Source organism: Lycorma delicatula, chromosome 11, assembly GCF_047948215.1.
Source record: "Lycorma delicatula isolate Av1 chromosome 11, ASM4794821v1, whole genome shotgun sequence".
NCBI lineage: Eukaryota > Metazoa > Arthropoda > Insecta > Hemiptera > Fulgoridae > Lycorma > Lycorma delicatula.
The window spans coordinates 72009277-72025599 of record NC_134465.1 but is presented as its reverse complement, the minus strand read 5'-3'; the positions used below and the strand labels follow the sequence as shown (position 1 = coordinate 72025599).

General features: G+C 29.1%; 1 protein-coding gene and 1 long non-coding RNA gene across 3 annotated transcripts in view; one reads left to right on the top strand and one right to left on the bottom strand.

Annotated features, from left to right (window-relative positions):
• Positions 1-16323, top strand: part of LOC142332315 (protein O-mannosyl-transferase TMTC1-like) — a 507352-nt gene that overhangs the window by 223802 nt on the left and 267227 nt on the right. The window contains exons 2-3 of the mRNA XM_075378680.1: positions 11499-11676; positions 13392-13465. Coding sequence (XP_075234795.1) covers positions 11499-11676; positions 13392-13465 — 252 coding nt within the window. The remainder of the gene's footprint in view (positions 1-11498; positions 11677-13391; positions 13466-16323) is intronic.
• The window catches only part of LOC142332316 (uncharacterized), a 673176-nt gene that overhangs the window by 540475 nt on the left and 116378 nt on the right, over positions 1-16323 (bottom strand). The gene's annotated exons all lie outside the window — the stretch shown is intronic.

The following is a 16323-nucleotide window of genomic DNA, read 5'->3' as shown; positions in this document are numbered from 1 at the left end:
TTTTAAAAAAAATGAAAAATACATAAAATATTGTTACACTAATAACTTCTGATTTTTTTTCATATATTTTGTTTGTTTGTTATTATTGAATTATTATTTATTCTAAAACTCTTTTTATAATCAGAGGTTAATAATTATTAATAAATCAATATATTTAAATTTAAAAAAAATCGAATTCGAACCGATGTGCCTTCCCCTTGTAAGATCCAAATATTTTCATAATTTAAATTTCATTTGGCTATAACTCTGGAACCAATGAAATCATAACTACCACTTGTGTTATATCGTTGAAAAGCTCTCAATGAGGGCTTATTATTGCAGTTAAGCAAAAGTCCAAACATTTACAGATTTTGTTTCTTTTTGGGGAAAAGTACGTTACCATGACTGTGTCTAGGAAATTAATTTCGAGACATTTACTGGAAATCAGCTTAATAACAGTTAGGCTTGGGGTTCGTGCTTCCGCGAGCTCGGTTTAGCTAGTTCATAGGGCAACGATGTAGGACATTTAAGATGTCCGGACGAGGCCTACAGCGAAGGCAAAAATCACCGATGTAAATGTCTACCGAGTAATTTATATCGGTGGCATCCCAACGAGTCTAGGCTTATTACTATGAGATGTAAAAAGTTGGAGGGCGAAGACGACTCCCGTTAAAGCCAATTTGGGCTTGGAACGTGGGGAGGTTAGTGTGGGAATCGGAAGCGTCACAACGCGGGTGTCTTCCCCTACGGGGTTAGAATGTGTCTAGGATTGGTGTTTGTCCATGGAAAAGATATAGATAAACTACACTTGATCAAAGAGCAGCTTTTATATATTGATTTTTAATGAGAATAGTTGAAATTTAGGAGGCATAGCGGAATCTAAAAGAATGATTGATTCTAAAATAAAATAGTAGTGGATTATTATAAATATAATAGACAAAAGAAACAATTTATACCCTAAATCCAAAATTTTAACATTCTACGGCTAATCGTTTTTGAGTTATACGAAATAAGGATTATTTCGCATATCTTAATTGAATTATGCGTGATATCTGTACATATGTCAGACCTATGCCAAAACTAGTCAAAATGGATTCAGGGATGGTGAAACGGATTTTTGCTGATCACAATACTTCCTGTACTTCGTAAAAGGAAGTAAAAAAATACGAGAAATTTTTACCAAAGATGCTGTTGAATCTTATTCGAATGCAACTCAGTACAAACATAAAAAACTCAAATGTTTTCAATAACTTCATAGTAACTATATAAATTCCGAAAATGAGTGAAAATAAATGAAATCACTTGCGTCTATTTTTATGAAATAATTTTTGTTAGAGTCTCTGCCATTCATCCAGAATTCTCGAGTTCGAATCCCAATCTGGAATGGTATTTTTCATTTTTTAAAACACGATTTTAAAATAACAAATATAATTTAAAAAATAATATTTAGTACAAATAATCATTCAAATTTATATAAAGATAAATTTAAATAATGACAATTTTTTTAGAAAAATAATATGTTTTCCCTACTGAATAAATGTAATGTGTGTATGATTGTTGCCCACACACGATCACTAAGCTTTGATCTAAACGTCCCACCATTTATTATGATTGTGATACATTCACACTATCTGCATTACAACTGACATCAGTTATATTTATTTTCTTTCTCTAAGAGTAAGAATTTTTACTTCACACCCAATCTGCATCTTGAACAAGGCGAAGGTATCTCTTATAGAATTGAATATCAACTATATTTCTTTATGGTTGGCCAACTGATATACAACCATATATATTTCACTCTACATATATCCAAATAAATCTGATATGACATCCTGGTAATTCCTGAAAATATCAGTTTTTTTTTTTTTAGAACAATCAATGATTTATGAAGGCAATTGCAGATAACATGACATACATAAAGAAGACAAATATTAATTAAAATAGTATTCCTATCAGTAAATAAGATTAATGGAAACCACTTCATACTCCAGATAATTATCCACTTCCCCCAATGTCTTCTGTCTTTACGGTTGTGAAACTAACACAAGGAACACGTGTTAGAAAGATAAGAATTACCTACATAACTGGTTCACCGTATGGTAATATATAATATTCTCTCGCTCTCTCTCTCTCTCTCTCTTTTCCTGTTTAGCCTCCGAAACCACCGTAAGGTATTATTTCAGAGGATGATATGCATGAATGTAAATGAAGTGCAATCTTGTACAGTCTCAGGTCAAATTTTAATTTATTATAAGCGTGTCGTTCGTTACACAAGCATTATTCGTATTTTTTTATAAATTTTGTTTTTATAAGATAGGCATTTTTAATATTATTATGTTATATTGAATGAATTGTTTTATCTCCTATTTTTAAATAGGTAATTTAATTATTAAATAGCAAATGAAATAATATTTTTTTATTACTTTAGACCGGAACAGTGGTTTATAATTATATTTTGTAATATGTAGACATTACAATATAAACAACAATATATATGTGTAACCTTTTATTTCAGGGTTATTATCTTTTTTCTGTTTAGCCTCCGGAACTACCTTTCAGATAATACTTCAGGGGATGATACGTATGAATGTAAATGAAGTGTAATCTTGTAAAGTTTCAGGTCGACCATTTCTGAGATGTGTGGTTAATTGAAAACCAACCATCAAAGAACACCGGTATCCACGATCTGGTATTCAAATCCGTATAAAATTTAACTATCTTTACTAGGATTTGAACCATAGAACAATCGAATTCGAAATCAGCTGATTTGTGATGACGAGTTAACTAGTAAACCGACCCTATGGATGGTAATATATAATAAGAAATCCTTTTTTGTACATGAAATGAAACTATGGAAATTGAACGCAAGTGATGCACAATTTGTCAAATATGTATTTTACATATTACAAATATGTAATATGGGTTGGTTGGTTGTGTGTGTGTGTGTGTGTGTGTGTGTGTGCGCGCGATAAAATAGCGCACTTATATATATATATATATATATATATATATATATATATATATATATCACAGAATATATATACAGAATTAAACGAATTAATCTTGGTGATATAAATTAAAAAAAGAAATAGTAAAAGAAGAAAAAAATTAGTTTGCATTATTGCAGAATAATAACGCGACGAATGTGACTAAATTTTGTTTAATTGTGTGTTTTTTCTCTCCAACATACTTTGCCTTTCCATTGATACACATTATTTAATTTTTTTCCGGTTATTATACCGGTATTCTATTATATTCTGTTTAATTTTGCATTTTTATTAATTATATTAACTTTTTTATGGTACTATCTCTTTCAGTTATTTTTCTTTCTTGCTTTTTTTTTTGAAATTCATCTTATAATTGGACAATTTCAATTTATTTGTTATCGTTTATATTATTATAACGATATTATTATTTGATTATATTATTATAACGTTTTATAAAATTATAAAACCGAAAAAAAATGACTAAATTTACGTTTCTCACTAACAAACTTCTTATAATAGATATCATTTACGTATTATACTTTTGGCATCATAATTTATACCATAGCTTTCAATTTTTCTAATATTATTTACTATTTTCCAATTACAAACTGTCCCATAATTTTTCATATAAAGAAAAATAAATTTGTACGAATTCATTATTATTATTTAGTTTAACTAGGAAAAAGGAGGGCCCACTGCGAAAATGTTACATGGTTTATGTTTAATTATACATAATTTTGTTAAATGTTTTTATCAATTGATCATGAATTTAGCGTATTAACAGCAACAAAAATATTTACAACAAAAGATTCAAAATCCTGAACATTTTTAGCTGTTTCATGACTTTTGATATTTTAACAGGTCTAACCCCTATATTTTCCTTTTTTTATCCCCAGAACAGAAATATAATTTTATATAAATCGTTCGTATCAAGAAGTATAAAACTTTCTTTTTTTTGTCTTCAGTCATTTGACTGGTTTGATGCAGCTCTCCAAGATTTCCTATCTAGTTCTAGTCGTTTCATTTCAGTATATTCTCTACATCCTACATCCCCAACAATTTGTTTTAGATATTCCAAACGTGGCCTACCTACACAATTTTTCCCTTCTACCTGTCCTTCCAATATTAAAGCGATTATTCCAGGATCCCTTAATATGTGGCCAATAAATCTGTCTCTTCATTTAACTACATTTTTCCAAATGCCTCTTTCTTCATCAATTTGCTGCAACACCTCTGATCATTTGTCACTTTATCCACCCATCTGATTTTTAACATTCTCCTATAGCACCGCATTTCAAAAGCTTCTAATCTTTTCTTCTCAGGTACTCCGATCGTCCAAGTTTCATTTCTATATAAAGCTACGCTCCAAACATAAACTATCAAAAATGTTTTCCCGACGTTTAAATTAATTTTTGATGTAAACAAGTTGTATTTCTGACTGAAGGCTCGTTTCCCCTATGCGATTCGGAATTTTATATCTCTCTTGATTCGTCCATCTTTAGTAATTCTACTTCCCAAATAACAAAATTCTTCTATCTCCATAATCTTGTATAAATCGTTAATAAGTATTAATTCAGTATTAATTACTTATTACATATTAATTAAGTATTACATATTAAATATAAATCATTCGAATGAATGAATTGTTCGAGAAGTATAAATCGTTCGAACGAATGTATCGTTCGTGCGCTGCGTGCAGCCTCCCGGCTTACCCCCATTGGTCCGTTCTGCGCCAATAGCAGCTTAAATACAAATGTAAGCACATACAAAAAACAAACCCACGCACCTTATTTTTTTATGTGAAAGATGTATTTTATATACGAAAACTTATGGGACACTGTGTATATCCAATTTATAACTTACTAAATTTTGAAAATTGAGAAATAATATCTTTTCTTTATTTACGTATTCATTAATTTAATATATTACGAATTTACAACAGTAATATTACCTACTTGTAGTAATAAAAATAATAATAATAAAACCCTAATTATGAATAAAATTGATGAAGACGTATACTTCATAAGACAAAGTTTAATGAAATGAAACACTATATGTTAAATTAAAGATACAAAATTTTTGCAAAGAAGACAAATAAGTTTTCATTATATTAAAGAAACTGAAACCATATTAAAATATTTGACATAAAAGGATTAATTTTAAACAAAACTTTAAATAAATAATAATAAAAGAAATACGGTATTATGTACCGTAAAACAGTGCAAGTTCTTTAGTAAAATTATTTTAAAATAAAGAGGAAGTAATAAATTCCTCTTTAGGCTAGAGGTATGAGTAAATAATAATCTACTCATACCTCTAGTCGTATATTAATAAGAAATACGCTTCGTTCGTTAACCAATTCTTGAGATTTACTGGCAATACTGGGAGCCAAAGGATTTTAAATACCAAAGGATCTATCTCTATGATTCAACACGTCCGTTCAAAAATTAAAAATTTTTCATTGTAGAATAAAAAATAAAAACCCTATTTCATACAATATATATATATATATATATATATATATATATATATATATATATATATATGTAGAACTGTAAGTATTTATAAATTTCATTTATATTAGTGAAAATTATTTTTAATAATGAATACTACATGGTGGGGTAGAAGAAATAATTTTTATCTATTTGAACATCTTATTTTTTAATTCGAAAGACTTTGAGTTGAAATACCTAGATATATATTTATTAAAATTCGGCCGCTATGAATTTTTTGTATCAAACTAATTCCCCATCGCAGCTTTGCCCACGCTATAAAGTTACTTGCATTTCCCGTAGCGGTCAATCTTTTTATTTTATGTTCTTTAGTCAAGTAACCGGAGGTAGGTGCAGCCAGTCACACATACAGTAACGGTGGCAGTGACTGTGTTGGTTAAGCCGCCGCGCCGTATACTTTCACATTCCTTAAAAATAATCACAATACGAAAAAAAACTGAAAAAGATTTTTAAATATTTATCTGAAGAGTATTTTCAAGCCACATTCTAAGGAATATCACGTTTATTATAGGAATGGGAAAATTAACAATCATTGTTGAAAATGTGTTTTACCTTTCTTCACCCCCTCCAAGGTTGAATTACAAAAATCTAGAAATTGGTGTATTGACATGAAGATTACATTCACCAAAAATCAGATATATTTCTTCATTTTTTACAGAGAAATAAAAAACAAATAGCAGGGTTTCAAAAAAATTCAAAAATCTAATTCAATCATTGAAACTCAGAATTTCAAAAATCATTTCTTAACGTGCAGTTACACCGTAAGAAGAACATAAAAACAAATTTTAATCAGTTTGTATTCAGTAGTTGTTGCTTGGGATTGATTATGAATCATTCAAGATATGTTGCCAATTTCATCAATAAGACCTCTATAGAAAATACTTCTACTGAAGAATATTTTAGGAGCAGCTTACTGTAAGAAAGAAGCATGAGAATTTACCGGCTCAACATCTTGCTGCTCGAATGGGAAGTGCAGCTTCGTATTGGATTATTAATTATTTATTTACAAAAAAACAATGAATGGCATGGATGAAGTCCTACACAAGAACTACCGCATGAAAATAAACAAAAACAAAAGGAAAGTAATAAAACGTAGTAGAAATAACGAAAACCCACCGGGTTGGTCAAGTGCTGAACGCGTCTTCCCAAATCAGCTGATTTGGAAATCGAGAGTTCCAGCGTTCAAGTCCTAGTAAAGTCAGTTATTTTTACACGGATTTGAATACTAGATCGTGGATACCGGTGTTCTTTGGTGGTTGGGTTTCAATTAACCACACATCTCAGGAATGGTCGAACTGAGAATGTACAAGACTTCACTTCATTTACACTCATACATATCATCCTCATTCATCCTCTGAAGTATTAGCTGAACGGTAATTACCGGAGGCTAAACAGGAAAAAGTAAGTAGAAATAACGAAGATGGACCACTGAATGTGAAAATAGGAGGAGAAAAGATTATGGAGGTAGAAGAATTTTGTTATTTGGGAAGTAGAATTACTACATTTGGACGAAGCAGGAGCGATATAAAATGCCGATTACAACAGGCCAAACGAGCCTTCAGCCAGTAATATAATTTGTTTACATCAAAAATTAATTTAAATGTCAGGAAAAAATTTCGAAAGTATACGTTTGTACTGTCGCTTTATATGGAAGTGAAACTTGGACTATCGGAGTATATGAGGAGAAAAGATTAGAAGCTTTAGAAATGCGGTGATATAGGAGAATGTTAAAAATCAGATGAGTGGATAAAGTGAAAAATGAAGAGGTGTTGCAGCAAATAGATGAAGAAGCATTAGGAAAAATATAGCAAAAAGAAGAGCCAGATTTATAGGCCACATTTAAGGTATCCTGGAATAGTCAGTCGCTTAAATATTGGAGGGACAGGTAGACGGAAAAAATTGTATAAGCACGCAACGTTTGGAATATGTAAAACAAATTGTTAGGTATGTACGATGTAGGGGGTATACCGAAATGAAACGAATAGCACTAGATAGAGAATCTTGGAGAGCTGCATCAAACCAGTCAAATGACTGAAGACAAAAAAAAAATTATTTACACGTTTTAATAAATAATATATCATTTTAGATTACATAATAACCGTGTGATCTGTTACATCGAAAGTGTTCCTGATTGGTACAAAGTTGCTCTTCAACCTTTTAATACAAATAACCGGTTTGAATTATGAAAATCGGAAGATGTTTTGCAGAGATATTACAAGAGCACCCCATTGCACCTCCCAAAACAGCGCCCCAGGGGCACTCCGTTTGTTACCAGTTGATGGTAATGATTCGTACAGTTTCCCACGAGATGCTTGCATACCTCACTATTCTAGCCTTACATGCATTCCCCATGGGAATTCCATTATTGACAAACAGAATTTTTTTTAAATATATTTGAAATATTTTATTTAACATAAATTTAATTCTATTTTTTTGTAATATTCGTTCGATTGTTTTTGAATCAATCAGTTCAAAATAAGTTCACAGTTCATTAATTCAATTCATTGAAGTTCGTATAATAAAATAAATAAATAAATATTTTAGAGATTTTTGAGATGAACTATATCTAAAAACCTTCTTAGTTATGTCAAGAAAGATGAGTAAAAATTTAGTTGCGATTGATCGAATAGATTTTTTGTTTATCCCTAACAAAGAAAACCTCTCTTTCTCTTTATATAATACTATATAGATACCTATAACAAACAAACTTTATACGTAAAAAATATGTGATATTACTTATAAATTATTTATAAAAGATATTATCTAATCTTGAAAAATAATTAACAATTCAAGAATTTTAGCATGATCGTTACAATATTTTTATAATAAAAGAAGCAAATGAGGTCAAATAAAATTGAAGATAAAAATGTTATACAGTTCAGAAGATCCTCTTGTTTCGAAAAAATAAACATATACAGTATATAAATATATATATATATATATATATATATATATGAATAAAGCTACCATGAGGAAATCGAAAAATGACAATCAGGAAATAACATATACCTTCACATTCCGTCCACCACTTGTGTGTTCGATAAGCGAAGTACTTAACAGTTTGTGTTCACCACAGTTTATTTTTCATTTATTTTCATATTTTTCTTTTGCAATCATTCTTTATCCGATCTCATAGTAAATTTGATTATTCGTTATTTCTTGAAAAACAGGTACAGACGTTTAAAGATTGCTTATAATTAATTATGAATTTATTATTTTTTTTATGAATATATAAAAAAAATTGATATGGGCACCAGATGACTTCCTTGTACGCCTATTAAATTACATATACACATCTTTTAAATGTGCATATCATTTAAAATTATCTCATTTGAAAGCGAGATACGATCCTCCAATTCTTTAATACAAGTGGACAGTTACACAATTGCACTGTAGTGGACACACATTGCATCACATTTTTTTGTCGTGTCCGTATCAGCATATATTAATTTTGTTTCACGTCGCTCAATAATTAGGTGGTGTAAGTGACAACGTGTCGGATCCGTAACCATGGACACATCGGTTCGAATCCGACTACATATACATATATATTTTTTTAAATTTTAATTTAAATAATATTCATTGATTTATTAATAATTATTAACCTCTTTAAAAGTTTTGAATAAAAATGAATAGTACATAAAATATTATATCTCTAATAACTGTTGATTTTATTCTTGTTTATTACTGCAGTTAAGAAAAAGTCCAAAATCCACTTTTTTGGAATTTTGGGCTTTTTTAGTCTAATCTAGTTAGACACATTTAGTCTAGTCAATTTTAATGAAAAGGGAAGGCTCACAACTAGATGTTACAACAGTCCTAAATCCAAAATTTCAACATCCTACGGCTAATCGTTTTTGAGTTATGCGAGATACATACGTACGTACGTACGTACGGACTTCACGCCGAAACTAGTCAAAATGGATTCAGGGATGGTCATAATGAATATTTCCGTTGAAATTTGAAAACCGAAATTTTTCATGTTCACAATACTTCCTTTACTTCGTACAAGGAAGTAATAACGAAAATAATACTTTTAACAGATTTATCTCAGGTGTTTTTTTAATATGATTTACTATTTTCTTCCGACAATTAATATTAGAATGTTATATTTCCTTAGAAGTATTAATAATTTTTCCTAATTGATTAAAATAGCTATTTTTTTTTTTTTTTTTTTTTTTTAATTAATTTCTATGATTAATAAGATTTAGGTGTTTGTAGAAAACCCACCGGGTTGGTCTAGACTGAACGCGTCTTCCCAAATCAGTTGATATGGAAGCCAAGAGTTCCAGCATTCAAGTCCTAGTAAAGGCACTTTTATACGAATTTGAATACTAGATCGTGGACACCGGTGTTCTTTGGTGTTTGGGTTTCAATTAACTACACATCTCAGGTACGGTCGAACTGAGACAGTACAAGACTACTACACTTCATTTACACTAATACATATCATCCTCATTCATTCTCTGAAGTAACACACCTGAACGGTAATTCCTGGAAGCTAAACAGGAAAAAGAAAGAAAAGGTATTTGTAGAAAAAAAAAATTATTCTTCGCTTCCTTTTAGAAAAATATAACCGATAATTTATTAAAAAAGTTAATTTCCTGTTAGAAATTATTTTAACTATTTTTTGAAAAAGTAAGTAGGAAAACGTATGAAAAAAGAACCGAAAGAATACGAAAGTGTACAAAAAAAAAGTATGAAAACTTCATCTCCAAATCCGATCTCATTAAAAATTAACTATAGAAACTCTTTTGAACTCCACACACACACACACACACACACACACACACACACACGCACGCCCGCGCGCACACACGCACACGCACAAACACACAGAGGAGAGAGAGAGAGAGAGAGAGAGAGAGAGAGAGAGAGAGAGAGAGAGAGAGAGAGAGAGAGAGAGAGAGAGAGAGAGAGAGAGTGAGAGAGAGAGAGAGAGAGACTAGAAATAGTTCACATAATTATTAAACTTAGCATTACTTCTCTTAGTTTTATCAAGAGTTTCATTTGCGGTAATTAATACTATCTACACGTCCGTCTATCACGAAAGAAATCAAATCTTGAAATTTTAATACAATACCCACCAGTATTATTCGTCTCTAGCATTTCTTACACAAATTTCTCTTTTTTCTTAATTCGTCTTACTACCTTTGTATTTCTATTGAATTCAAAATAAAAAACATTTTTCAGATTCGATAAAAATACTACCGACTGTGTTGTAACTTATACAGTATGAAATCCACCTCAATAATCACCAAAATAAAACCAGAAGTTGTGTACTCGTTAGAATGCATATTCTTGAACGATAAAAGTTTGTTAAAAGAAATTCAGAGGGAAGAAAGGAAGATTATTAGAAAGATTCTCCGCCCAAATAGACTAAAAAGAGATCAGAATCTTAATGTACACTGAGCTGCTATACCAGACAACAACAAAACTAACAACCATCTTTAGGAAAATAAGCCTATGCTTCTGGTCATATCTAGAGGATATTAGATTCTTGGATAGACGATCTTCCGATTCTGGTTATATCAATACCCAAAAAGAGGTTATCTAAACGAATCCAAGAATTCGTAGAAAATAAAAAGACAGAAATAAACTGGTAGAAGGTAGTCGAGGACATGGGAAATACCACAACATACAAAGAAAAGATAGAAAAATAGATATACCGATAGTTAACGTGGTCTATATTAGTTAAAAACGAAACAAAAAAAAATCATTTAGATAAAGCTAAAGGTTTTAAAGTGAACATCGATACAAAAATCAAACCAAACACGCATAATTATGGACATTTTTGTTTACATAATTATGATAAATAATGGTATTAAAAAAAACATAAAATCAATTCTTAAAATTTTTAATAAGAGGAAGAGATAAATTTAAATCTCTTAGCTAATCCAGTGAAATCTCATTTATATTTTTTACATTTTTTGTTATATACTTTTTATAAACAGTGTAAGTTAACAGTATTAAAAATAATATTTTAATAAATCCTTTTTTCTTTTTTTGATTTCAGAATAAATAATTGGTTACACGGTCTAGAACCATTGTGGTTTCATGTGGTTAACGTGACACTGCATATAGCTTGTTCAATATTATTTACAAGAGTTGCAGTTAGAATTGCTGGTTTACAAACAAAATTTGCATTATTAGCTGGCCTTATTTTTGCTGCACATCCAGTACATACGGAAGCAGTAAGTATATTTAAAATTAATATAATAAATCGTTTTCATTATTAATTATATAATAATACTATTTCATAATATTATATAAGCTAAGAAATTTTCAAGTAATAAAATGTGTTTAATTTTAAAGGAAACATCTATTGGGTGGAGTTTACGTATTTAACCAATCGCGGGTCTTGTTGAAATTTTAACAATAATATTGGTATTTGTTTATCATGTTTATTTTTCTCATTATTTTATTGAATTACGAAAAATTTTTAATAAAATTCTCCAAATAAATTATACAATAAAAAAATTATGATAATCAAATTAGAAATTTTTAAGTGGGAATGACCATTTGGCAAAATAATTCCATCACAGATTTTTACTAATGCTGCATTATATTATTATCATTTGTATATCATTTATATATTATCATTTTCAGTAATGAAATGTAGTCGAAGTAAAGATGGACCACTGAATGTAAAAATAGGAAGAGAAAAGTTTATGGAGGTAGAAGAATTTCCTTATTTGAGAAGTAGAATTACTAAAGATTGACGAAGCAGAAGCGATATATAATGCCGAATAGCACAGGTGAAACGAGCCTTCAGTCAGAAATATAATTTTTTTACATCAAAAATTAATTTAAACGTCAGGAAAGCATTTTTGATAGTATATGTTTGGAGCGTAGCTTTATATAGAAGTGAAACTTGAACGATCGGAGTACCTGAGAAGAAAAGATTAGAAGCTTTTGAAACGTGGTGCTATAGGAGAATGTTAAAAATCAGATAGGTGGATAAAGTGATAAATGAAGAGGTGTTGCGGCAAATCGATTAAGAAAGAAGAATTTGGAAAAATATAGTTAAAGAAGAGACAGACTTACAACCCACATATTAAGGCATCCTGGAATAGTCGCTTTAGTATTGCAGGGACAGGTAGAAGGAAAATAATTGTGCACACAGGCAACGTTTGGATATGTAAAACAAATTGTTAGGTATGTACGATGTAGGGGGTATACCGAAATGAAACTACTAGCAGGAGACAAGGAATCTTGGAGAGCTGCATCAAACCAGTCAAATGACTGAAGACAAAAAAAATGATCATTCACCTGTGGTAACTTTTCTTTTTTTAAATTTACATTTTGATAATTTGTCAACATTTCTTAAAAAATTTGATTTTCTTTACGATCATATTACTGATTACCTAAGCCTACCTATTTTCACGACAAAACTTGTTGAGATATTCCTACATCTTTCGCAAAATTTTAATTTTTGTAAAAGCTGACTTAAAAGCATTACCTCATTAAGAGGATAAGAAATTATCGGTTAAAACTGAAATGTTATAGAATAAAACAAGTTAATCTACAAATAAATATAGTCTATTACAGTGGTTCCCCAACTTTTCCGAGTCGCGGCGCCCTTTTTCAATTAAATTTTTTCCATGTCAACCTACCCGAAGTAAAATTTTATAACTACTCGTAAGTAAGAGATAAAAATAAATAAACTCGTGTATCTTCATTATATTTTACTTTAAATTAATAATTATAAATTTCTTGGTTCAATTAATTATGAAGCTTTTACAATATTTCGCGGCGCCCCTATGAAGAGACCGCGGTTCCCCGGGGCGCCGCCGCGCACAATTTTGGAATCACTGATCTATTATGTATGATTTTTTTTAATAACATAAATAAAACTTTTGACATATGTAATAAATACGTATATATGTATGTTATTTTATTTGTTTAGGTTAGCGGAATTGTTGGAAGAGCGGATATATTAGCATGTTCAATATTTCTATTATCATTTCTTCTATATCACGAGTAAGTAGATAAAATTTACATTTTATATTTAGTATAATATTGTTTTAATTTTTAAATTTTATTATATCAGACTTTCTTTTTCCTGTTTAGCCTCCGGTAACTACTGTTTAGATAATTCTTCAGAGGATGAATGAGGATGATATGTATGAGTGTGAATGAAGTGTAGTCTTGTACATTCTCAGTTCGACCATTCCTGAGATGTGTGGTTAATTGAAACCCAACCACCAAAGAACACCGGTTATTATATCAGACTACTATAAAAATAAATTTTCAATAATTTTATTTGTTACAAAAAGTTAAACTTTAATATAATTTAGTCATAGACCATCAGCTTACATAAATACAACATAATTTCAGTACTGATCAAAAATTGTTATGAATCATCTTATTAAAAAATTTAGTAAATAAGAGAATATAGCAAATATCAAACACGAGAGGGGTAAGTTGATTTATAAGTTTTTATTTGAATTGGAATTGTTTACTTAAAGTATACTCGTTATCAACTAAAAATATGTACAACTACGTTTGAAAGGAAGAACCTTTTTGAAATATTTCCACCCTGAATTCCTATGAATTACTTTAGAAAAATTTTCAAATGGTCAATCTTTAGTTAGTATCTTAGCTTTTGTAAATATTTTTAGCATATTTTTAGTTTAAACTGCGTTTTTAGTTTAAAGCGTTTAATACTATTTTAAACTATACCTATAATCTATAAATAAGTAATCGTCCCTTAAATATATAGAATTTTTCAGTAAATTATTGGTATATGATTCTATTTAAATCAATCTGACTTAATGTAAATTATTATTAAAGAATTTGTATTAGATTTTATTAATAATAAAGTTTTAATTTCAGATTTTTTTTTTAATTACCTAAAATGAATGTTTGAATTATATGAAATATATCACACACATATCTAAAAGTGTGAAACAGGAAGGGTTTTCAAGTCTACAAAATCAAATACAGATCACGAATCTAAAAATACATAACCAGATTTGATTACATAACCAGAAATAAAAATTTTAAAAAAATATGACTGTAAACGTAAATAAAATTAACATAACTATAAACGTAAATGGGACTCACGTCTACATGAGTCCCATTTGAAATGCCTTATTTTTATTTAACTACGTATTTCAAAATATTACATTATCAACTTGAAACAAAGATTAAATTAAAGCCTGTCTTATCAAGTTATAACAAAAAATCACTTCACATCACATCACTTCCACATGGAAAATTTCAAGAAAAGACAAGAATAGTCCTAAAATTTAAACCTCCTTTTTTGAAGTAAGCTAAAAGAAAAAAAAAGTAAGCAAAGCTTGTAAGATAGGAGAATCAAATAAAATTTATTATAATATGAAACGCAGCAGACATATATTAAAAATTTATAAATTATAAAATAGAAACTTTTTAACTTATCGTTTTTTTTTTCTTGAAAAATTTGTTTTTAAGTGGTAAGATAAGAATATACGAATGTCTTAACGTAAAGTAGGGTTGTATTTGCAAAATTTTGAGAAAAATGAGCCCAAAGAAATTATCTTCTCTACCCCTGAAGATATTGACCTCCAAACTTTTCCAAACAAACTGACCCATATACACTAGTAACTGTGCCGAATTCCATCAAAATCCGTATCCAATCAAAAGTTGTTAAGCTACAAACAAGACAATCTACGTACATACTGTACGTGGAGTGTATTCCCGATATGTATGTACATCCCGATATGTACGTACGAACATTTTCCACGATTTTTATTTACTTTTTTATTTTTTTTGCGGTCAGTGGTCATGAAATGATGAGAAATTACAAAAAAAAACCATACGCCAGGGAAGTAAAATAAATAATAAAAATTAAAAGAATAAATAATTTTTTAATAATTTTATCAAACATGGTCCGTTGATATGATTTTACAATAATAATTAAAATTTAAAACCCATTTACCAACAATCTTTTAATGCATCCTAGCGCTTTCTGAAACGAATTCCATCATCAGGAACTTAATAGTTTTTTTTTTATTAACTAAACCTTTGTCATCTTGAGTAGAATTGTTATGTAAAGTGTGTAAAATATATAAAGGTGGTCTTCATGTGCTAAAATTGCGTCGACTTAACGTCATGTTATAATAAATGTCTCCAAAGTTTTAGTTAATAAAAAAAAATTTAAGTTGCTGAAGATGAAATATGTTTCCGAAAGCGCTACGATGCATTAAAAGATTATTGGTAAGTGGGTTTTATATTTTAATTATTAATTAAATAATTTTTTTTTTTTAATAATTACTATTTAATTATTAAAGGATTTGATTTTCATATTTGAATTACTTTTTTTTAAATCTAAAACTTTTTCGTAAAATTGTCATGACGTAATCAATATGATAAAATAATTTACCAAAAGTAATTTTACCCCTTTAATACGTTTAATTAAATAATAATAATAAATTATTTATTAATTAGTAACAGATTCAATCCTCCACACAAACTTTCATAACAGATGTAGATAGTATCTGACATATATACGTGATACTACAGATAAAGAGTTTTTGAGTTAAATGACATAAAACGCCAATAATCATACGAATAACCGCACAAGAAAACTTTTTAAACAAAGATATTTGCATCTTTTTTTTACTCAGATGATATTACAACTTTTATTAATAACGAAGATGGTTTTTATTCTATCAATAATAAAGTTTATTATTATTTATTAATAATACAAAACTGACGGTCAATTATAATCACAATGATTGATGATAATGAATTTCGTAGCGCATAAAAAATGGTATCTAACAGAACCTCGAACCTGGAATTACAATTAATTTAATGTAGTAGTAATCTTAATAGAAAATAAGAAAGTACTCGTC